At 43.2% G+C, this 24,759-nt stretch overlaps 1 protein-coding gene across 1 annotated transcript in view; it reads left to right on the top strand.

The window, feature by feature from the left end:
- Positions 1-24,759, top strand: part of LOC120032619 (sarcoplasmic/endoplasmic reticulum calcium ATPase 1-like) — an 80,603-nt gene that overhangs the window by 17,055 nt on the left and 38,789 nt on the right. Inside the window, exons 4-9 of the mRNA XM_038978791.1 lie at positions 7,083-7,187; positions 9,762-9,900; positions 21,878-21,958; positions 22,358-22,443; positions 22,782-22,937; positions 23,094-23,235. Of these exons, the coding sequence (XP_038834719.1) occupies positions 7,083-7,187; positions 9,762-9,900; positions 21,878-21,958; positions 22,358-22,443; positions 22,782-22,937; positions 23,094-23,235 (709 nt within the window). The remainder of the gene's footprint in view (positions 1-7,082; positions 7,188-9,761; positions 9,901-21,877; positions 21,959-22,357; positions 22,444-22,781; positions 22,938-23,093; positions 23,236-24,759) is intronic.

The raw sequence follows: 24,759 nt of genomic DNA on the forward strand, positions 1-24,759 counted from the left end.
GTTTGCTGCCTCCATTTGGGATGCACTGTTTCAGTTTCAATGGCTCAATATTTTGGACAGAAACGGACAAATGTAACTAAGGCTAGGAATGTTAATACAATGAAACTAGCAAGGGCAATGATCATAACGTGGCTAATAGGCTAGCTTATCTATTTATGTAGCAAGCTAAAAACACGCAGCCTAATGTTAGCTATATAGCTAGCTAGCTGCTAGGAGAATGTCATTTCATGCCATTGGAAGTGGGTGAGTGACTGACTTTCCCCTAATGTCGTTTTTCGGTGGCTATACACAGCTAGAGATGCAGGTGTTATTTGGTTAGCTAGCAAGAACTTGAACGACTGTTATACAGTTAGCCAGACAATTTGCAAACGCAAGAGATATGCTATCTCCTCTGATTTCAGAGCACTCTTTTCTGAGCTCTGGTACACTCAGACCTGATGAATTTACGAACTCTCAACACTTGCTGAATATGACCGGTGTCAGTAAACGTAGGCAAAAAAAAGTAATAGTTAGTCAAGAACGCTCGAGATAACATGTGAACAGCCTAGCCAGCTCTGCTACGGTGAGTAAAATGGTCAGAGGGAGGTGTTCTCTCATCTGTGTCTGGAAGTAGCTAGCTAGCCAGTTAGCTTAGGTGCTTGGTTGGGACAAGCATGCATTGGCAGAAGGATGAGGAGGCTACAATTCCCCATCGTTTATGATTGCAATTTATACGGTCAACTAGCTGAAAAACTGAGGTTTTATCTAATGTTCCTTCGTTAGATTTTAGTTCATCTTGCTCTGGCTAGCATTAGTTGTTGATGTGCATAACTGAGGCAGCGAGCCTACCTTTTTTATGGTTGTTTGATCAATAGGACTGTAAAGTTCCCAAATGTAAGAGGACTCCCGTAGTGTTTAAATATTTGTGGAAATCCATTCAGGTGTATTTTGTGGCTTTTGTTGAATGCGTTCTAGCTAATGATCTAAAGTTGTGCTGTTGCAACTGCCTGTAAACACAGTCCAGTTCAAGGTGAATGATGGCCGGCCAGTGTGGGAAAATAGCTTGTTTGTATAATGCCTGCTGTATCTCTGATTGGCTATAGCACAACGGTCTGTGTAGACTCCGGTCTTGGACGAGAGATGTTTTTTTGTATATTTTATTTGCTGCAGTGTCTATTAATTGTCCAAACGTTCGTCCGCTTTACTATATGTAATTCCCAAACATTCTAAGAATTTATGAAACTGTGAAAATAACCATATCTAAGTGCTTGCTGGTCAGAAAATGTTTAGGAAAGTGTCATTCTTCCTGGGGGTGTACATGAACAGATTTTAACAAGATTTCATGTTGCTAAAATGCTGTCAGTTCCACTTTTAAATAGTGGCCCTGTTTTGGGCCAGATGGTAAGGTAGATGGGGTGAGTGTCATGACCAAGGGAACCCTGCCTGTATAATTATTTTATTTCCATCTATTACTGTTACTGTCCCCAGTGCCACAGGATGGAATTACTGGGCAATTCTGGGAAGTAGGAAAAAAACTTAACATGTATATGATACAGTATCTGCACTAATTGCCTGTGTGTTGATCCTGATGCCTTGTGTTTAAGTGGGAGGCTGTGAGTCCAGACAAGCCTGGGGTGGATTGGGCTGCCTGCGTGTCTGCAGAGTTAGTTTTTCCTAATGTAAATTGGGCTGTCCCTACTTTTAATGTAAATGTGTTGTTTACAGTGAAACAGAGCCGCTGTTCCATTCCACTGATTTACAGCTTCCAAAGCTTTACTAAACTCAGCAAAAAAAAGAAACGTCCTCTCACTGTCATCTGTTACATTATTTTCAGCAAACTTAACGTGTGTAAATATTTGTATGAACATAACCAGATTAAACAACTGATACATAAACGGAGCAAGTTCCACAAACATGTGACTAACAGAAATGGAATAATGTGTTCCTGAGCAAAGGGGGGGTCAAAATCAAAAGTAAGTCAGTATCTGGTGTGGCCACCAGCTGCATTAAGTACTGCAGTGCATCTCCTCCTCATGGACTGCACCAGATTTGCCAGTTTTTGCTGTGACATGTTACCCCACTCTTCCACCAAGGCACCTGCAAGTTCCCGGACATTTCTGGGGGGAATGGCCCTAGCCCTCACCCTCACGTGGTGACGTAGCCCTCACCCAGACGTGCTCAATGGGTTTGAGATCCAGGCTCTTCGCTGGCCGTGGCAGAACACTGACATTCTTGTCTTGCAGGAAATCACGCACAGAACGAGCAGTATAGCTGGTGGCATTGTCATACTGGAGAGTCATGTCAGGATGAGCCTGCAGGAAGGGTACCACATGGAGGAGGATGTCTTCACTGTAACGCACAGTGTTGAGATTCCCTGCAATGACAACAAGCTCAGTCCGATGATGCTGTGACACACCGCCCCAGACCATGACGGACCCTCCACCTCCAAATGGATCCCGCTCCAGAGTACAGGCCTCGGTGTAACGCTCATTCCTTCGACGATAAACGCGAATCCAACCATCACCCATGGTGAGACAAAACCGTGACTCTTCAGTGAAGAGCACTTTTTGCCAGTCCTGTCTGGTCCAGCGACGGTGGGTTTGTGCCCATAGGCAACATTGTTGCTGGTGAGGACCTGCCTTATCTACAAGCCCTCAAACCAGGCTTTTGCGGACAGTCTGAGCACTGATGGAGGGATTGTGCATTCCTGGTGTAACTCGGGCAGTTGTTGCCATCCTGTACCTGTCCCGCAGGTGGGATGTTCGGATGAACCGATCCTGTGCAGGTGTTACACGTGGTCTGCCACTGCGAGGACGATCAGCTGTCCGTCCTGTCTCCCTGTAGAGCTGATTTAGGTGTCTCACAGTACGGACATTGCAATTTATTGCCCTGGCCACATCTGCAGTCCTTATGCCTCCTTGCAGCATGCCTAAGGCACGTTCACACAGATGAGCAGGGACCCTGGGCATCTTTCTTTTGGTGTTTTTCAGAGTCAGTAGAAAGGTCTCTAGTGTCCTAAGTTTTCATAACTGTGACCATAATTGCCTACCGTCTGTAAGCTGTTAGTGACTTAATGACTGTTCCACAGGTGCATGTTCGTTAATGGTTTATGGTTAATTGAACAAGCATGGGCAACAGTGTTAACCTTTACAATGAAGCTCTGAAGTTATTTGGATTTTTACGAATTATCTTTGAAAGACAGGGTCCTGAAAAAGGGACGTTTCTTTTTTTGCTGAGTTTATATACCAAGCAGACTTTGAGCCACAGGCTGGTTTCACTACAGCTCCCACAGCTTTACTATCGTTGCTGTCTGAACCTTGTAACTCCATTTTTGCACATTTTCATTGTCTTACATGTATTGAAGCAGTAGCTTTCCTCAATGTACTGAACATTTCATGACTAGGACCACAAATGTATTCAAAATAGCTTCTAAGGTTTCGAAACTGTATGTTCATTAATGGTAAAATATGGTAGTTTTTTTTCAATTTCCTGAAGTTTCTGTTTTGGAGATGAGGTTTTCTTCAAGCAGACTCTGAGCTGCCTAGGCTGGGTTCTCTACAGCTCCCACAGCTTAACTATATACCAAGCAGAGCTGCGTAGGCTGGTTTCACTACACCTCCCACATCTTTACTATATACTACACCAAGCACTCTGAGCTGCCTAGGCTGGGTTCTCTACAGCTCCCACAGCTTTACTATATACCAAGCAGAGCTGCGTAGGTTGGCTCCACTACAGCTCCCACAGCTTTACTATATACCAAGCAGCGCTGAGTCGGGTTCACTACTCAGCTTTCTGAGAGTACCATCATTTCCCCCTGAATTTGAGAGCGCCCTGTTTAAAAACTCCCGTACATCCTTTGAAACTTGATGCTGATGGATCCTTTATGGATCAATCCTATCAGTCAGTCATTTAAAACTGTTGTTGGAAAGGACAGTAGCAGTAACTTTGCCAGGCCTCAAGAGAACAGCAACATGTGAACTCTCGGTGCAGTGCCTGCTAGTGCTGGTGGAGAAAGTGACCTGCGGTAGTATCTGAAGGAGAGGCTAACCTATACAAGGGCCAAACCTCAATGTGGAACTCATTTGTGTGCCTATTTGAATATGTTAATGGAGATATTGACCTGCCCTGACTCTTTGCATGACATGATGATAATAAAGAGCCTTGTAACCAGGCGACAGGAGCAGAACAGAGGAGAAAGTGTTGCTGTGTTGTTTTGAAGCAGGCTCCAATATGATATAATCATATACTGTACATTACTATGGAGAGAAGTAGCAGAAGAGGGAGAATGCTCAAGTTTACCATTGTAGGCTCAATAGCTGTTATACTGGACACAATGCTTACGGTAGTTTTGTAACATTAAATACTGATAAGGCTACCTTTTTACTTTAATTGTTTTACTGATATTGTTGTTGAGCCAATTTGATCACTATTATCCATGTATAAGGATGGAGAGTATAGACCGGGCCATACCAAGTCAATCACTACAGGTTCAAAGGTAACAGAAGCTGTGCAGAGCTGCGTTGTAGTGTTAACACTCCCCGGAACATTTCACTTAAACTCCCCACCGGAGACCAGGGTTCAATCGACGCGTCCACCCTTCTCCCGCTTGCTTGTTTCTCTACCTCATTTCATTACTGTCTGAATAAAGTGTTAAAACACCCCAAAATATACACTGAGCGTACAAAACATTAGGAACACCTTCCTAATATTGAGTTGCACCCCCTTTTGCTGTCAGAACAGCCTCAATTCATCTGTGCATGGGCTCAACAAGGTGTTGAAAGTGTTCCACAGGGATGCTGGCCCATGTTGACTCCAATGCTTCCCACAGTTGTCATGTTGGCTGGATGTCCTTTGGGTGGTGGGCCATTCTTGATACACATGGGAAACTTGTGTATCAAGAATTGCGCTTGAAAAACAGCGTCATAGTTTTTGACACACTCGACCGGTATGCCTGGTACCTCCTGCCATATCTCATTCAAAGGCACTTAAATATTTTGTCTTGCCTGTTCACCCTCAATGTCACACATACATAATTTAAATTTTTGTCGTTTAGCAGATGAGCGACTTACAGTTCTGAGTGCATACATTTTCATACTGGTCCCCTGTGGAAATCGAACCCACAACCCTGGCGTTGCAAGCGCCACACGGGACCCCAATCCATGTCTCAAGGCTTAAAAATCCTTCTTTAACCTGTCTCCTCCCCTTCATCTACACTGATTTTAACAAGTGACATCAATAAGGGATCATAGCTTTCACGTAGACAGTCTATGTCATGGAAAGAGCATGTTTATGTTTTATCCACTCATTGTATTTGTTAAAGGTCACAAAGGCTCACCCATTAAACCGGCGTGAACATTTGTACACTTCCTCCATTTGATTCTAAGGAAAGGTTAGCTTGCCTTTATTTATTTTTCCATGGCATTATGTGAGAAAGGGAGTGTAGGTTTTGGGTTGTACAGGAAAGGAGGGAAAAATTTGAGTGGCCTTTGAATTTGGTTAAATTGGGCTCTCATTCTTCTCTTGTTCTCCTACACATCTTGGTAAACTGTCTTTGGCATTGGTTTTTTTCTTCCGTTTGGTTGGAACTTAAAGTTGGAAATCTGGACATTCAGTCAAAATAAGCCATCTGTCTGTGCGCTTTTTTCTTTTTTTGGGTGGTGGTGTGTGTGAAGAATTTTGCTTTTTACTTTAACAATCTTAGGTGGAGATTTTAAATGTGTGTAGGAGTCGCTTAATGTATAAGTTTAGGTTTGTGGAAAAACCCCTGTGATAAGTTGAAATGGACTCCTGCACTAATACCTTAAACCCTGTGTAAACCTGAGCCTTCTCATCATGCTTCTGTCTCTAACTCTTCTCTGCTGAAACTAAAAAATATTCGCTTAGTGTCAGAATTGCAACGGAAACGTGTGTGCGTTTCAGCTGGCTAGGTAGGCTGAATGAAAGGATGGATCAGAAGGAGTTGCCCTCCATCAATGTTCTCTACACAGAGCAGCAGAGCGGAGTGAAGGGGATATTTGCGAGCCCCAAACGACTGTGAATGATGAGTTATCGACCGGGGCTTGAGCCACTGATCTGCCGTGCCTCGTTCGCCTCGCTCCTCCTCACAACTCAATACTCACTGTGGAGGGGATAACTTTTACTGGGATGTGGTTAAGCTCTGTATTATCACCAACGGTGCATCTCGTTGTCTCCTCTTCGAATCCACAGCATTCCAGTGGTGACTTTGTGCACCTTCTCTCCCACATACATAAGGACCTAGCTTTTTAATGTTGTTAAAGTCCACAATTTACCTACAGGAATAAAAGGACAACCGGAATAGCTAATAGGGTGCCATTTGGGGCGGCAGGTAGCCTAGTAGTTACTGGTCCAACGCTCTAACCGAAAGGTTGCTGGCTCGAATCCCCGAGTTGACAAGGTAAAAATCTGTCGTTCTGCTCTTGAACAAGGCAGATAACCCACTGTTCCCCGGTAGGCTGTCATTGTAAATAAGAATTTGTTCTTAACTGACTTGCCTAGTTAAATTTTGTTAAATGACAAATGTGGGATGCACCCCAACCCTAGTGGAGAATGTTGCCCTCAGTATTTTGGCCACTGCTGATCTTTATGCAGAAATGCTACCCCTTCCTGCCTTTACACGTCATCCATTTCCTTGCTGCCATTTTGGGTCGGAAGAGGCTTTAGTTCCTATATACTATACGTACTACCACTCACTAGAGGTGGAGAGAGGACCAAGCCACAAGGAGACTACATCCTCTACAAAGAATTCTTAATGTTGATAATTTGTGATTTTTCAAACTGTTTTTATAGAGCTGTAAGAGTTAAATGTCTTTTATAAGCTGCATAAATAGAGTGTGAGGCTCATATTGAGGCTAATCTCTCTCTGTCCAGGAGACTCCTATTGAGGCTACTCTCTCTCTCTGTCCAGGAGACTCCTATTGAGGCTACTCTCTCTCTCTGTCCAGGAGACTCCTATTGAGGCTACTCTCTCTCTCTGTCCAGGAGACTCCTATTGAGGCTACTCTTTCTCTCTGTCCAGGAGATTCCTATTGAGTCTGTCTGTTTTATCTGTAGAGGAGACTCATTTCTCTCCGTCTGTGTTCCAGGTGCTGGCTCTGTTTGAGGAGGGAGAGGAGACCATCACAGCCTTCGTGGAACCCATTGTCATCCTGCTCATCCTCATCGCTAACGCTGTGATTGGAGTCTGGCAGGTGAGACCCTCTCTTAGTGTGTGGATGCATGTTCACCTGAAGACTCACATTGAGTGTGTATTTGTTCTCAAAATGTGTGAGGTATGATGTCACCGTGTGTGCATTTTCAGACAATTTACATTTGTGTATCCTTTGCTCACCTGTTTGCGTACAGTATTGCTCCTACCCAGCTGGTATTTGCCTGGAGCAGATAGCAGATGAGATGGTGCTAAAATACAAGGTATTATGGTGTGTCACTTAGGGTGAGGAGGTCATTATATAAAGTGTCCTTTATCCTATACGGAAACCATAACCTCTGTTTGGCTTTCGATCATCATGCGTGTTAGCAGGGCTTTATTGATGTACTTTATTGTAGGTCAGGAGAGACTTATCAATGGAAACCATGTAACCCAAGTTCAAACTACAGCCAATGCCAAGCTCTTAAAGCTTTTAAATAGCCCCGTTGGACATGTATTAGTGCCGAGACGATACCAGTATCGTGATACCCGTTAGTGTCATGGCAATGAAGCAAAACACAAGGCAGATTTAACATCTTTAGAAAAACAGCCCTAATGTTGGAAACAAACATCATTATGTTGTCAACCAGTCACATTTATTTATTTTCCAAGCTATAGCACACAATATTTTACATACAGCGGGTAATTAAAGGACCAAAGAGTTTTGTCTGCTTTGTGTTAAAATTTTTGCCATGGAAAGATACTGGTATACGTATGACAATGTACATATCTGCTTCTAGAGGCGCCAGTAAAACAAGCCATTTATGACGTGAATGCCATTTCTGTAGGACTTTTAGTCCGTGAATGATGACATGTTGTCTGCAACCTCTGGTCTCTTGGCCCTCCCACCCGTACGGGAGGGCAGCTTCCGCTCAGCTGTCCAAGCTCTTCTCTGTCCTAGTACCCAATGGTGGAACCAGCTTCCCCCTGAATCTAGGACAGCAGAGTCCCTGTTCATCTTCCGAAAGCACCTGAAACCCTACCTCTTCAAAGAGTATCTTAAATAATCACCCTCATCTCAATTTAATAATTCCTCAACCGACACTTACACTTCACTCCGTAGAGCTCAAAGACAGGATTGTGTTGAGTCACAGATCTGGGGAAGGGTGGCAAAGAACTTCTGCAGCATGTAAGGTCCTCAAGAACACAATGGCCTCCATCATTCTTAAATGGAAGAAGTTTGGAACCACCAAGACTCTTCCTAGAGCTGGACGCCCAGCCAAACTGCGCAATCGGGGGAGAAGGGCCTTGGTCAGGGAGGTGACCAAGAACCCGATGGTCACTCTTCAGTAAAAGGCACGTGACAGCCCGCTTGGAGTTTGCCAAAAGGCACCTAAAAGACCATGAGAAACAAGATTCGCTGGTCTGATGAAACCAAGATTGAACTCTTTGGTCTGAATGCCAAGTGTCACGTCTGGAAGACGCCAGGCACCATCCCTACAGTGAAGCGTGGTGGCAGCAGGATCGAGGGAAAGATGAATGGAGCAAAGTACAGAGATCCTTGATGAAAACCTGCTCAGGACCTCAGACCGGGACGACGGTTCACCTTCCAACAGGACAACAACCCATAGCACACAGCCAAGACATTGCAGGAGTGGCTTTGGGACAAGTCTTTGAATATCCTTGAGTGGCCCGGACTTGAACCCGATCAAATTTCTCTGGAGAGACCTGAAAATAGTTGTGCAGCGACGCTCCATGTCCAACCTGACAGCGCTTGAGAGGATCTGCAAAGAAGAATGGGAGGAACTCCCCAAGTACCGGTTTGCCAAGCTTGTAGCATCATATCCAAGAAGACTCAATGCTTTAATCACTGCCAAAGGTGCTTCAACAAAGTACTGAGTAAAGAGTCTGAATACTTATGTAAATGTGATATTTCATTTTTTATAAATGTTTTAACATTTCTCAACCTGTTTTTGCTTTTTCATGTTGGGGTATTGTGTGTAGATTGACTACATTTGATTTTATTTTTCATCAATTTTATAACAAGGCTGAATGTAACAAAATGTGGAAAAAGTAAATGGGTCTGAATACTTTCCGAATGCACTGTACAGTATGTGGTTGTCCCACCTAGCTATCTTAAGATGAATGCACTTAACTGTAAGTCGCTCTGAATAAGAGTGTCTGCTAAATGACTAAAATGTAAACTTGTCTTTGTTCATTTCAGTCTGTAGATCTACAGACAGTTAGTTCAGTGTTATTTGAAGATCTTTGAAAAGAAGCCTAATCAGAATAGGTCCCTGAATAGAGCACTTTGGCCCTTGAGGGACGAGGAGAAAAAGGAGGGATGGCTAGGTAGAATAAGATGTTTTAAACTGGGTTTTTAAGGAAAAATTTGAGAGGGAGCGAGGGAGCGAGCGAGAACGCACTGGGTGAGATCAGTCTATGGATATTTAGCTTGTAGACATCGCCTTTCTAGTAGGTGTTCATTTGGGATTTCATTCCAAGTTGACGGGAATATACAAACGCTGCACCATGGTACAAAATGGGTCTTCAGTAAAGTATCAACCTTTTGGCCTCTGTGTTGGTATTGAACCTGCCCCTCGCTTTGTCCGTCTCATGCTCTCTCTTTGTGGTCCAGGAGAGGAATGCAGAGAACGCCATCGAGGCTCTCAAGGAGTACGAGCCAGAGATAGCCAAGGTGTACCGCATGAATCGCAAGGCAGTCCAGAGGGTCAAGGCCCGGGAAATAGTGCCTGGGGATGTTGTCGAGATTGCCGGTGAGTAGAGGCTGTCCCTGGTGTCACAAGTTAGGGGAAAGGTCTTTTCAGTGGCAGTCTTTCTGTGTTCCCCCTCACCATGCATGCTTGCCCTTACCCAACATGCTTGCCCTTACACTCTCTTGTGTGTAAGGCCCCATTTCCAGTGCTGGAAACATTGCTCAAAACTAAGTTACATAACAGCCTTTCCTCTGGGCCCACAGGTGCCAGCCAGGACCACAGCTGTGTGTGTGCACGCACGCTAAACTGCAAAGTGGCTGCGGTCGTCCCTGTATTTAGGGCCCTATTTAAATTTCCACAGAATTTCCCTTGGCTTTTCCATGCTCTCAGTTTTACCACCTGGTCACTGCTTCTGGCTGTTTGTCAGCTATACACTCACTCACTCACACTATGCCCTCTGTCTAAAAGTAGTCTTGTTGTCTGCTTCCAGAACTAAGTTGTCTGGTTCCAGAACATCTGTTTATCACACACACACACACACAGTGCTGACATGGTCTCATAATCAAAGTGATTCGTTTTTTTTTTTTATAACCCTTGACTTTGTCTCTCTAATGATCTCTCTCAGAAGCAGCAGCAGAGCAACGTCTTCGGGAGGTGGGATAAAAAGGGGTTGAGACTGGAATCACAGTTTTCATTCATAATCACTGCACTGCGCACCTCACACCAGGGGAAAGGGATTGCGTGCTCTGAATGGGTAACGTGCTAGCTTGAATGAAGCCACCGTGTTATTGTCAGGTAGCATGGATTTGAGAATGAAATGACTTCAACCATTGACTGACTGAGGATTTCAGATGCGAGGCTGTTTCTTTTTCCTTTTCGCCATCTTGTGTATGTTTCTGGTAGAGGAGGAGAGAGAAAGGAGGAGAGGTGGTGTAAATGACATGCCCCAGTGCCATAGGAAACACTCTGTGTGTGTGTGTGTGTCTGAGCTTGTGTATGCGTGTTGAATGTCAACCAGGCTGTGACGGGCTCACATTTAGTATTTATTAGGATCCCCATTACTCTTCCTGGGATCCTAAATGTACAATATAAAATCCACAATACCTGTGTGTGTGTGTGTGTGTGTGTGTGTGATTTTACTGCTCGCTTGAGTTACTTGATGTGGAAGAGTTCCATGTAGTCATGGCTCTATGTAGTACTGCATGCGTCACATAGTCTGTTCTGGACTTGGGGACTGTGAAGAGACCTCTGGTGGCATGTCTTGTAGGGTAATTATGGGTGTCCGAGCTGTGTGTGTAGCTGTTTTGAATTGCCCGTTTAGTGCGATCAACACATCAATGCCTCTCTCAAAGCCAAGTAGTGATGCAGTGATTCTCTCCTCTACTTTGAGCCAGGAGAGATTGACATGCATGTTATTGGCCCTCCATGTACATTTAGAAATGCCAGCTGTGCTGCTCTGTTGGTCAAGTGTAATTTGCCTATTTAATTTTTATTTTTTATTTCACCTTTATTTAACCAGGTAGGCAAGTTGAGAACAAGTTCTAATTTACAATTGCGACCTGGCCAAGATAAAGCAAAGCAGTTCGACACATAACAACACAGAGTTACACATGGAGTAAAACAAACATACAGTCAATAATACAGTAGAAAAATAAGTCTATTTACAATGTGAGCAAGTGAGGTGAGATAAGGGAGGTGAAGGCAAAAAAAGGCCATGGTGGCAAAGTAAATACAATATAGCAAGTAAAACACTGGAATGGTAGATTTGCAGTGGAAGAATGTGCAAAGTAGAGATATAAATAATGGGGTGCAAAGGAGCAAAATAAATGAATAAATACAGTAGGGAAAGAGGTAGTTGTTTGGGCTAAATTATAGATGGGCTATGTACAGGTGCAGTAATCTGTGAGCTGCTCTGACAGCTGGTGCTTAAAGCTAGTGAGGGAGATAAGTATTTCCAGTTTCAGAGATTTTTGTAGTTCGTTCCAGTCATTGGCAGCAGAGAACTGGAAGGAGAGGCGGCCAAAGGAAGAATTGGTTTTGGGGGTGACCAGAGAGATATACCTGCTGGAGCGCGTGCTACAGGTGGGTGCTGCTATGGTGACCAGCGAGCTGAGATAAGGGGGGACTTTACCTAGCAGGGTCTTGTAGATGACCTGGAGCCAGTGGGTTTGGCGACGAGTATGAAGTGAGGGCCAGCCAACGAGAGCGTACAGGTCGCAGTGGTGGGTAGTATATGGGGCTTTGGTGACAAAACAGATGGCACTGTGATAGACTGCATCCAATTTATTGAGTAGGGTATTGGAGGCTATTTTGTAAATGACATCACCGAAGTCGAGGATTGGTAGGATGGTCAGTTTTACAAGGGTATGTTTGGCAGCATGAGTGAAGGATGCTTTGTTGCGATATAGGAAGCCAATTCTAGTTTTAATTTTGGATTGGAGATGATTGTGAGTCTGGAAGAAGAGTTTACAGTCTAACCAGACACCTAGGTATTTGTAGTTGTCCACGTATTCTAAGTCAGAGCCATCCAGAGTAGTGATGTTGGGCAGGCGGGCAGGTGCAGGCAGCGATCGGTTGAAGAGCATGCATTTAGTTTTACTCGTATTTAAGAGTTGTATGGCATTGAAGCTCGCCTGGAGGGTTGTTAACACAGTGTCCAAAGAAGGGCCAGAAGTATACAGAATGGTGTCGTCTGCGTAGAGGTGGATCAGACTCACCAGCAGCAAGAGCGACATCATTGATGTATACAGAGAAGAGAGTCGGTCCAAGAATTGAACCCTGTGGCACCCCCATAGAGACTGCCAGAGGCCCGGACAACAGACCCTCCGATTTGACACACTGAACTCTATCAGAGAAGTAGTTGGTGAACAAGGCGAGGCAATCATTAGAGAAACCAAGGCTGTCGAGTCTGCCGATGAGGATGTGGTGATTGACAGAGTCGAAAGCCTTGGCCAGGTCAATGAATACAGCTGCACAGTATTGTTTCTTATCGATGGCGGTTAAGATGTCGTTTAGGATCTTGAGCGTGGCTGAGGTGCACCCATGACCAGCTCTGAAACCACATTGCATAGCGGAGAAGGTATGGTGGGATTCGAAATGGTCGGTAATCTTTTTGTTGACTTGGCTTTCGAAGACCTTAGAAAGGCAGGGTAGGATAGATATAGGTCTGTAGCAGTTTGGGTCAAGAGTGTCTCCCCCTTTGAAGAGGGGGATGACCGCAGCTGCTTTCCAATCTTTGGGAATCTCAGACGACACGAAAGAGAAGTTGAACAGGCTAGTAATAGGGGTGGCAACAATTTCAGCAGATAATTTTAGAAAGAAAGGGTCCAGATTATCTAGCCCGGCTGATTTGTAGGGGTCCAGATTTTGCAGGGTGGTCTATAGCAGGCGGCAACGGTGAGAGACTTGATTTTAGAGAGGTGGATTTTTAAAAGTAGAAGTTCATTTTTTTTTTTTTTATGTACAGACCTGGATAGTAGGACAGAACTCTGCAGGTTATCTTTGCAGTAGATTGCAACACCGCCCCCTTTGGCCGTTCTATCTTGTCTGAAAATGTTGTAGTTGGGGATGAAAATTTCAGAATTTTTGGTGGTCTTCCTAAGCCAGGATTCAGACACGGCTAGAACATCCGGGTTGGCAGTGTGCTAAAGCAGTGAATAAAACAAACTTAGGGAGGAGGCTTCTAATGTTAACATGCATGAAACCAAGGCTATTACGGTTACAGAAGTCATCAAAAGAGAGCGCCTGGGGAATAGGAGTGGAGCTAGGCACTGCAGGGCCTGGATTCACCTCTACATCACCAGAGGAACAGAGGAGGAGGAGGAGTAGGATAAGGGTACGGCTAAAAGCTATGAGAATTGGTCGTCTAGAACGTCTAGAACAGAGAGTAAAAGGACGTTTTTGGGGGCGATAAAAAAGTTAAGGTATAATGTACAGACAAAGGTATGGTAGGATGTGAATACAGTGGAGGTAAACCTAGGTATTGAGTGATGATGAGAGAGATATTGTCTCTAGAAACATCATTGAAGCCAGGTGATGTCATTGCATGTGTGGGTGGTGGAACTGAAAGGTTGGATAAGGTATAGTGAGCAGGGCTAGAGGCTCTACAGTGAAATAAGCCGATAAACACTAACCAGAAAAGCAATGGACAAGGCATATTGACATTAAGGAGAGGCATGCTTAGTCGAGTGATCATAAGGGTCCAGTGAGTAGAGGTTGGTTGAGGTCACAGCGATTCAGACAGCTAGCATAGGATGGAGGTCTGTTTTTAGCCACCTCCGTCGGTAGATTAGTGGGGTTCCGTGTGGTAGAAGGGATCAATCCAATTGGCCAAATAGATATAGTGACCCAAGAAAAATTGTCCGATAGACTTATTCAGATAGCAGCCGATAAGACAGCTAACGATTAGCGGGCCGCAGATGGGCGTCCAGGTAACGTCGCAACAGAGGTGCCAATTGGATAACTCCCTCGGGCAGATAACGTCGGTAGTCCAGTCGTGAAGGCCCAGTGGGGCTCCACATTGGCAGTAAAACGGGTCCGGATAGGTGATTGTAGGCCAGGAGTGGCTGATGGAACACTTCAGTTGGCTAGCTCCGGAATAATTGATGTTTGCTCCGGGATCGACCTAAGCCAATAGTAAGCCAATCTATGTTCTTCTTTGTGGTACTTGACCATATAACTGAGCAGTAGTCCAGGTGTGATAACTGTCCTGTAGAACTTTTTTGTTGATTGTCTGTGATAACATGCTGCTCTGATTTCATACCTCTCCCCATCTTAGCTACCGTTACATCAATATGTTTTGACAATGTCAGTTTACAATCAAGGGTTACACTAAGCAGTTTAGTTTCCTCAACTTGCTCAATTGCCACATTATTTACATTATTTAGATGAGGTTTAGGTTTTAGCAAATTATTTGTCCCAAATACAATGCTTTTAGTTTTTATATATTTATGACTAGCTTATTACTTTCCACCTATTTTAGAACGGACTATTTCACTTGCTATGGAAGCTGACGTGTATAATGTTGAATCATCAACATACCCACAGGCTTTACTCAATACTAGTGGTAGGCCAGTAGTAAAACATTTTAAAAGTAAGGGGCCAAGACGGCTACCTTGAGGTATGCCAAACTACCTGGTTTACGTTATAGAGGCTTCTATTAAAGAAGACCCTCTTTGTTCTGGGTAACTCTCGATCCACGATATGGCAGATGATGTAAAGCCATAACATGTTTTTTTCACCAGCAGACTATGATCGGTAATGTCAAATGCTGCACTGAAGTCTAATAAAACAGCTCCCAGAATCTTATCAATTTATTTAAGCCAATCATCAGTCATTTGGTTTAGTGCCATACATGTTGAGTGCTCTTCCTTATAAGAGTACTGATAGTCAGTTTATTTGTTTACTGTAAAATAGCATTGTATCTGGTCAAACACCAATTTTTCCCCCAAATGTTTATTAAGAGTTGGTAGCAGTCTTATTGGTGGGCTGTTTGAACCAGTAAATGGGTTTTTGCTATTCTTGTGTAACGGAATGACTTTTGCTTCCCTCCAGGCCTGAGGGTGCACAAGTTCCTGTAGGCTTAGATTGAAGAGATGGCAAATAGGAGTGGTGTAATGTGACATGAGCTATAAACATTAGTCGCTGATCAGCTTTTTTATAGTCAAATATTGGTATGGTCTGTTATTAGAATTAGAACAGTGGTCACCAACATTTTCTGAGTCAAGCCATTTTTTTGCCGTCAAAAAGCAAGCATATTAAAAAATAATAAAAAAAGTTACATTAGAAAGGCCTAATAAAAACAGTTCTGTAAGAAATTAGGTTTGTGCAGTAGGCCTAATACGTTATCACACCATATTGGCTATATGCCTGTCCTGACAATATTGTTCCTCTCAGACCATATTATATTTCAAAACTCGAGCTTTGATTACAAAATAGATCAGTCTGTGTAGCACTTGAGGCACAGCTAAGCACAAATTGAAATAATTTGCAAATACTTCGTTTTTTTATTTTATTGGACTAATGCTACCTACATCTGATGGTCATGGTGCTTTCAAGACAACTGTGAACGCAGAAAAAAAACAAGGTCAAATCATGATGTCGAGTGATCTTCGGGTCGGCAAGTTGGAGGTCTAGAAAGATGCCAGTTTCCGACTTGGAATTCCCCGTTGGATGACTGTTCAAAACAATTAGGATCTCGTTTCTTTTCTGGGTTCCCAGTTGTCTTGAATGCACTGAAATCAGAGATTTGAGTTCCCAGTTGTTTTGAGCACTGCATTAGTCTCAGGGGTTGGAGGGAGAGAGCAGTAGAGGGTCTGCTTCTCACGGTCCCTGCTCTTTCCTTCCTTTCCCCTGGTGAGACTGACCAGAGAGGTGACAGTCTTCCACCTGATGGCGAAACCCGAGTCACACCACATCTGCCTCATGCACAAATACATGTTGTTCCTATGACCGGAGAAAGTGAAATATTCCTTGATATTAAAATAGACACAACGTGTTGCTAATAATAATAAAAACACAGGGCTATCGATACTGGACTCCCGAATGGCGCAGCGGTCTAAGGCACTGCATCTCAGTGTTAGAGGCATCACTACAGAGCCTGGTTCGAATCCAGGCTGTATCACAACCGGCCATGATTGGGAGTCCCATAGGGCGGCGCACAATTGGCTACTCATTCCTTGCAGCGCAAGCAGAAGTAGGGAGAACTGCATTTTATGTTTTGTAATAGTGTTGAATAAAAACTGTTGACAGTGCTGAATAAACAAACAGCTGCTCTTTGCTGTGTTCTTTGACAGTCTCTCTTGTCATGATTTTAAAAGTTATGAAATCTTACTTAGGCTAGTATCAAACTTGGCTGTGGCCGGGGTCATGAAATCTGTAGGCACGATGATTTGAGCTATCCGATTGGCCAGCGCAGCAGGCACGCTCAATTTAAGCCACATGTCTCCTGGTCCACCAGGTAGGTGGCGTTTAGTCTTTTCAGACAAATTATATGGTTCAAAATGTGAACACTTTGCTTACCTGGTGTGCAGGGCTTCTAAATCAGCCTTTATCGTTGGCGTTTCTACAGAAATGTTTGGTGATCTACTACACATGCCTTGAAGATTGACCGTTTGGCGACCACTGCACTAGAACATGTTTTCTAACCAACCAAATTAGTTTGAATATCGAAATCAAAGCGTAAGCACTCTTTTAAAGCCTCAGGTGATACGAAAATCCAACTTTCAGAACGAGTCCTTGGCTAGCTAAAAGTCAACTGACAAGCTAGCTAACTAGCTGTTTAGCTTGCTAGGACACCCACAAACTTGTTTTTAGACATATTAATCAGCTAGCTAGCAAGCTTCAAGTTATGCCGAATAACAGAAATTATGTATGTTACAGTAGCACTGCGTTGCGATGTGCAGAATGCCAACATCCCTGCCCTGAAAACTGAAAGCTGATCAGGGATACCTCTGTTATAACTAGCTCTACTGAGCTCAATTTGGAGAACTGATACACAAGCTGTACATTGTTTTGAAGCTTTGAATCTCTTTAAAAAAATGTATATAGCTCAGAATGTATGTTGGGGTCAATGTGACTGGTAATGATGGAGCAAGTCACATATGGTCCGTAACCATCCTTTGTAATTGTCCATCCAAGATGTCAGTACCAGGTGGTTTGCCATTATTGATAGACAACCAATAATTTTTTAGTCTCTTCCACACTCACGTTATAGAATACTAAATTACAATGCTTGTCTTCATAATTTGGTCAGTTATGCATGGATATGAAGGTTCACAGTTTGTTGTTCCACCACCGGCAGTGCAGAGTTAACACACACACACACACACACACACACACACACACACGGAACACAATTGGGATATTTCCAGGCTCTGAGATCTAGCTACTCCGTTCCTGTTTATTATCTCCATGGCAATCTGGCATCTTTAAGCTGGAGTGGAGAGGGAACTATTTTCTGTTGAAATGGGGTGTGACCCCCGTCTGTCCCTGGCACCAGGGTCTCCTCTGTGGATGGCTTGTCAGAGTATCGCTCCTCTCTCTCAGCAGCTTTATATACAGTAGATGATTGATGACGTTCATTTAGTCTTGCCCACCCAGTCCCTGCTGAGTGGAGGGCAGGGCCCTGATACTGTTCATGCGAACGCACTCACACTCACATGAAATATGTTAGTCTGTTAGTGGGCTGTGAGAGGACATAAGTTAAAGCTAATTTCCTACCATACCAGATACAGGATAGAGAGGCTTTCAGCTTGGTATAGTGTTCTGCATGTATTGCCTGAGCAGATGAAGATCAGAGGGATATCTACCCATCCCTTTTCTCTGGTTGCTAAGTGCTATTAGACACGAGTAAACACTCAGGGTTATGTATTTTCCCTCTCAAAAAGTGTCAGTATCTTGAGAGAGACTATGATCCTGGCTAAAAACATGTTCAGAATTTGAGAAGAAAATGGCGTGCAGTTACATTTCTTCTCTTGATGTGCACGTTGTTCATCTGTCTTTCCTTTCTTGGATGTTGGATTAGCAAGTGTCCGTTACAGTGGTGGTTCCATGGGAACTTAAGGTGAAGGGTAGAACAAGCGATCTGGAGGGATCAGAAAAAGGACATTCTCAACCACAGTGCATTTGAGGAGAGAGGGGAAAAAATCTATATATTTACACAAGTTTCCACCCTGCTTGCCTGGCTGGTTTCACATTATCTGAAGTGCCACGGTTGTGATTGTGGAACTTTCCCAGTTTTAAGATGGAAACTATACTTGACAGGCAGGGTCGTAGGAACTTTCAAGATACTTCAATCAAATAAGACCATCACATCAACCAGGGTTTGGTCTGATCAATACTTAGTTACAGGAGTGAAAGTAAAGTTAAAGCTAGAACCCTTAGTTGCTACATCCATTTTTGGACTTAGAAATGTAATAATATACCATTTGATTCTTGAAGAATATAACTTTATAAATGCCTCATGAGCCTAGTTCAACTGTCACACTCCATGAGAGCCCAAAATAAATAAGTTTGTTTACAAACATCGGAGAAAAACAATGTAAATGTAAGCAAACACTGTATAGCCTCAACATGGTTAAAACTAATTTTGATTTCATGGATGGTCAGTCATTGCATCCATAGCTCTTTCTATGCATTTGAGTGGTTACATTTCTCCAGGCCCATCCCTATGCTTTTTAGCAAAACAGAGGGGGTCTCTGCTTTATTATTTTTTCAACTGCGTATTCTGATTTTAAAGGGATAGTTCACCCAAATAACAAAATTACATATTGGTACGCCAGGTAAACAAAACCAAAGCATGGATTGCTGTCATACCTTCTCCATAGACTGCTTACAGGGTAAGGAAACCAATATATTGTTTTGTAATTTGGGTGAACTATCCCTGTTAGCACACTTTACTAGATGAATCGCAAGGTTCCATCGAGACCCATTTAATGTTGATGCCTGGTATTGGGCCTAACAGTTTAGTTTGCTCTCATACAGTAAATGGCGTAGGCTGCATTATGGTATGGTACGTATTCTTCATCTGAAATAGAATATGTTCTAATGCTTCTGGTATTAGCATTTAGATTGCGTCTGGGCAAATCTTAATAGAAAGATGGATAGAGATGAGTGGGAACAGGAGAGATAGAGGGAGGGAAAGAACATCTGTGGGAGGCGAATGGAGAAGAGCGAGGGGTGAGTTGGAGGCGATAGGACTACATACAGTAAGTGAGGAGGATGCTGGGAGTGGGAGTTTCAAAAGCCTCTTGCTGCTGCCCTATGCCTTGCCTGCCTCCTGTGGAGCTACTGCTCCCACACACACACCTCTCAATCTATCTTTTTCTTTATCTTTCCATCTCTCTTTCTGGTTGTTGAGGAAGAGTGAAATGGAGTGTTGATACAATGTAAGAGATTGGGAACTTGTCATAATGTATGAAGATGAGAACGCCAAGCACAAAACACATGGAAATGGCATGATTATAGGGGAATCTGATTTACTTTTCGGAAATCATCAAACTAGAGGTTTGCCATAGTCCTACTCATTATGCACTCATGTATGTGATTATGAAGTGCTGAAATGTCCTTAATCAATACCTTGGGTTTGGTCTGTGCTTCACTTCCTGATGGAGGTAGATGGGAGGCCAAATAAAGCTCCCACACCCTGTAGGTCATGGAACATCACTAATCACAGTCAGGTTGCCTTGCCAAATAATGATCATCCTGCACTACCAGACAAGGAAAAAGACAAGATGGAGCCTTTTCAAAGGAATCACCTTGAAAAGCGTACTTGGTGCATTCTGTTACTGGCCTTGTTTTAGTGTTTTACTGCATAGCAATTAATTAGGCTGTCTGAGGACAGGATTGGCCCTTTCTGGAGAACATCTGGTACAAAATGCTGTGTTTATGTGTTTACCTCTGCAAACCAAGCAACTTCAAACCATTACAGAATGGCATATTGATTGTGTGCTCAACATCAGTTGAGACATAGCTCTAATTTTGAAGATTTCGGGCTCCTTCTGACTTGTTGTAAACCTCTTACTTTGAAGATATATTTTTTATTATAGAAGAAGATTGAGCCATATTTACGAACATAAGCAATCATTTCAATGTAAACAGTTTCTCAGACTCGATGTGTATCAGCCAATTGAAATCGTTGATTTACGTGACAACACTAAATTGTAGCTGGTTCCATCGGATAACATGGCAAACATTAATTAGCCCCATGCTAACTTCACTACGTGATTATATCCTGGAACAAATTATTCATCAGCCTATCAAAGATCTTTGACTTTATATCCACCAACCAATGGCATATTTCTCAAAATAGGTAAACCCTGGCCACTAGTGGGATATTTTAAATCTTCAATCTTAACATTTGTTTCGTTGGTCTGTAACAGAATGTTGTGTGCCAATATTGCATTGACGTGTCCTTGACTAGGCTACTACTAAACAAAAATGTGATAATGTTGTTTGTTATCTGTTTCACACACATCCATGTGCTTAAAAAAAAGAGAAAGACAAATGAAGTCCTTATGACAACGGAGAGCCTTGTGGATTCATCAAATAGCAGTCATGTAACATTATCACCATCACTTCCAGGTGGAACGCACTGCTAAAGTGGTTGACTTGAAATTGATAGTGCACTTTAATCATGGGTTCGAGCCCCCCTTGCATCAAGCTTTTTCTTTTGAGGAAAAAACTGTTCACTGCCGGTCCTTTGCTCGAATTCAAAATGCATGTGACGAAGTGGATGATTTCTAATAATGCATAGCCTGTTTAAAAAACGTGGCTGTCTACATGTAAGTGTAGCCTACTGTCCATAAGCATATACCCTACTAATGATAGTCTACACTGGCTCCTTGCCAGAGGAGGGCGTAATCACTCTGTGGGTAGGCTCCACCTCACCGGCTTGGAAGCCGAGCCTTTATGGAATACGACCAAGGAAGTTAATGGGGTTCATCATGAATTGAGGTGTACCATACAAAGTCCCATATGCATTAATAGGTTATTATAGCACAAGGAGGAAACGATCTGATGTGAATGAATGTAGGCAATAGTTATGTTGATGTGGCGTTCCGATAGTAGCTTACAGAAAAGGCCTATCAGAGTTCGATTACTTTGTCAAATATAACTAATTCACCATCTGATACAGCTAAGTGTCTTCCTCCATTTAAGACTGTATATTCGAGTCGTCTGAACTCGCGATAAGGTATAATCGATGAGGGGCTATGCCTTCTGTGTGTTCCACGACACGCTAATGGAGTGGATCTGACCTTCCACTGAGTTGCATTATTACCATGGCTATAATTGAACACATTTGCCATTTAGAAATGTGTTGCATTGCAGGTAGAAAATGTTCCCAGGTCACTACAGAGAGCAAAGATATAGTCATTTAAAATCAAACACACGTTTTGCTTTCTTTCTCTCTTCCTCCCCCTCGCTTCTGCTTTCTCCCTCTGTAGAATGTTAACCGAATGCTTTCATTCAATGACTTAGTTATAAACAATCTGTTGTCTTCTCTTCTAAACCCAGCCTGTATTGTTGTGTTGTCTAGTTGGTGACAAGGTCCCTGCTGACATCAGGATCACCTCCATCAAGTCTACCACCCTTAGAGTGGACCAGTCTATTCTCACAGGTAGGCTACATACTGGCTAGGCTGGCTGGTTGACTGACTGTCACCATTTTGTTACTTGTCCTGTTTTTTATGTTTTTGTGTGGACCCCAGGAAGAATAGCTGCTGCTTCGGCAAAAGCTAATGGGGATCCATATAAACCTGACTGACTGACTGGGTGGTTGGCTGACTGACTTGCTGCATCTTGTGAGATTCCAAAGCATGCTGCGAATGTGATGGGCCGAGTAGAATAGACTTTTAAAACAGTCGAGAACATTGTCAAACAAATACAGAATAAGATTAAACCTCTGGCCTAGGTGTTCCTCTTACGATTAAATACGATGTTGTAAAATCTGTTTAACATCTTACTGTTAATGGCTTGTAGGATCTTGTGTAACAGTGTGTATTAATCTGTCTCTGCAGGCGAGTCTGTGTCTGTTATCAAACACACCGACCCCGTCCCTGACCCCAGAGCTGTCAATCAAGACAAGAAGAATATGCTGTTTTCCGTAAGAACTACACTTCCTGTTTGGAGCCAACTCTACTCTCTCTCTTTCTCACACACACAATCAATGTCTCTCTCACACTCACACACACAGGCACACTATCTCTCTCTGCGTTCCTCAGCCATATCAGGAATTCTCCCTTTTGAATCAGCTGTGTGTGTGTGTGGTTGCAGCTCGGTTCTCTATGCATCATTTCTTTAGATGTGTTCAGCAGATAATCTGCGTACCTGAAGGAGTTAGTTGCAAGTAGTGGTCCCATATGGATGTGGTATGCATGGTTTGATATCAGTGTGTACTCTATCACCATATTAACTCTGTGCTAACCTCCTCTTCCTGCTCAGGGCACTAACATTGCTGCGGGGCGAGCCATCGGCATTGTGGTCTCCACCGGCGTGTCCACGGAGATCGGTAAAATCCGGAACCAGATGGCTGCCACGGAGCAGGAGAAGACTCCTCTGCAGCAGAAACTGGATGAGTTCGGAGAGCAGCTCTCCAAGGTGGGTTTTACTATGATTGTTGTATTAGTTTATTGTGCTATCATATCTACACGTTTTCTGTCTGTGTTTGCTGTGATGTGTATGAGCCATGTGACTTGAAGTCCCAAGACAAATGTCAATTTTCACCAAAAAACAGACAATATTTTGAACTTGAAGGTCATCTCCCTGATCTGCGTGGCCGTCTGGGTCATTAACATCGGGCATTTTGGGGACCCGGTTCATGGGGGTTCCTGGATGCGGGGGGCCATCTACTACTTTAAGATCGCTGTGGCCCTGGCTGTGGCCGCCATCCCTGAGGGTATGTGAGAACAGCTTATTTCCTTCCCTCTGCCTCTCTCTCGACCCCCCCCCCCCCCCCTTCTCTTTTTTTTCTCTCACTTTCTAAATTCCATGTTAAAAATGAATTATCCTATGCTTTCCATTAGTGATGCGTGAGTTGAATAAAGAGAACAATACATGCAAAAAATATATAAATGTATAATTCTTGTACAATTTATATTTATAGGCTACATTAAGATTATTCTTTCATTATTTTTTAGGTTATGTCATTAGTGCGTATGCCTAAGCTCTAGGGCCCAACTTTACATGCTCCAAATTGCCTACACACCAATCACCAAACGCTTTTTGGTAACGGGCAGAAAAAGTTAAGCTATCAAAGTTTTCAAACCCCTTTTTCCACTATTTGTTACATTACAGCCTTATTCGAAAATGGATTAAATAAAAACAATTCCTCAGCAATCTACACACAATACCCCATAATAACATTTTTTTATTTATTTTTTACTCGGCCTTACTGAAGAGCTCAGCTCAAATAAGCAAAGAGAAACGACAGTCCATCATTGTGGAATGTGGAAATGTGGAAAATTTCAAGAACTTTGATAGTTTCTTCAAGTGCAGTTGCAAAAACCATGAAGTGCTATGATGAAACTGGCTCTCATGAGGACCGCCACAGGAAAGGAAGACCCAGAGTTACCTCTGCTGCAGAGGATAAGTTCATTAGTTACCAGGCTCAGAAATTGCAGCCCAAGTAACAGACACATCTCAACATCAACTGTTCAGAGGAGACTGCGTGAATCAGGCCTTCGATTGAATTGCTGGAAAGAAACCACTACTAAAGGACACCAATAAGAAGAGACTTGCTTGGGCCAAGAAACACGAGCAATGGACATTAGACCGGTGGAAGTCTGAGTCCAAATGTGAGATTTTTGGTTTCAACCGGCGTGTCTTTGAGACGCAGAGTAGGTCAACGGATGATCTCCGCATGTGTGGTTTCCACCGTGAAGCATGGCAGAGGTGTGATGGTGTGGGGGTGCTTTGCTGGTGACACTGATTTGGAATTCAAGGCACACTTAACCAGCATGGCTACCACAGCATTCTGCAGCGATACGCCATCCCATCTGGTTTGGACTTAGTGGGACTATCTATAATTTAAATGTTCAACAGGACAATGACCCAACACAACTCCAGGCTGTGTAAGGACTATTTGTCAAAGGAAAGTGGTGGAGTGCTGCATCAGATGACCTCAACCCAATTGAGATGGTTTGGGATGAGTTGGACTGCAGAGTGAAGGAAAAGCAGGCAACAAGTGCTCAGCATATCTGGGAACTCCTTCAAGACTGTTGGAAAATAATTCCAGGTGAAGCTGGTTGAGAGAATGCCAAGAGTGTGCAAAGCTGTCAAGTCAATGGGTGGCTACTTTGAAGCATCTCAAATAAAAATATATATTTATTTAACACTTTTTTTGGTTACTACGTGATTCCATATGTGTTATTTCCTAGTTTTGATGGCTTCGCTATTATTCTACAATGTAGAAAATGGTAAA

This window comes from Salvelinus namaycush, chromosome 3 (genome assembly GCF_016432855.1).
Source record: "Salvelinus namaycush isolate Seneca chromosome 3, SaNama_1.0, whole genome shotgun sequence".
Lineage (NCBI taxonomy): Eukaryota > Metazoa > Chordata > Actinopteri > Salmoniformes > Salmonidae > Salvelinus > Salvelinus namaycush.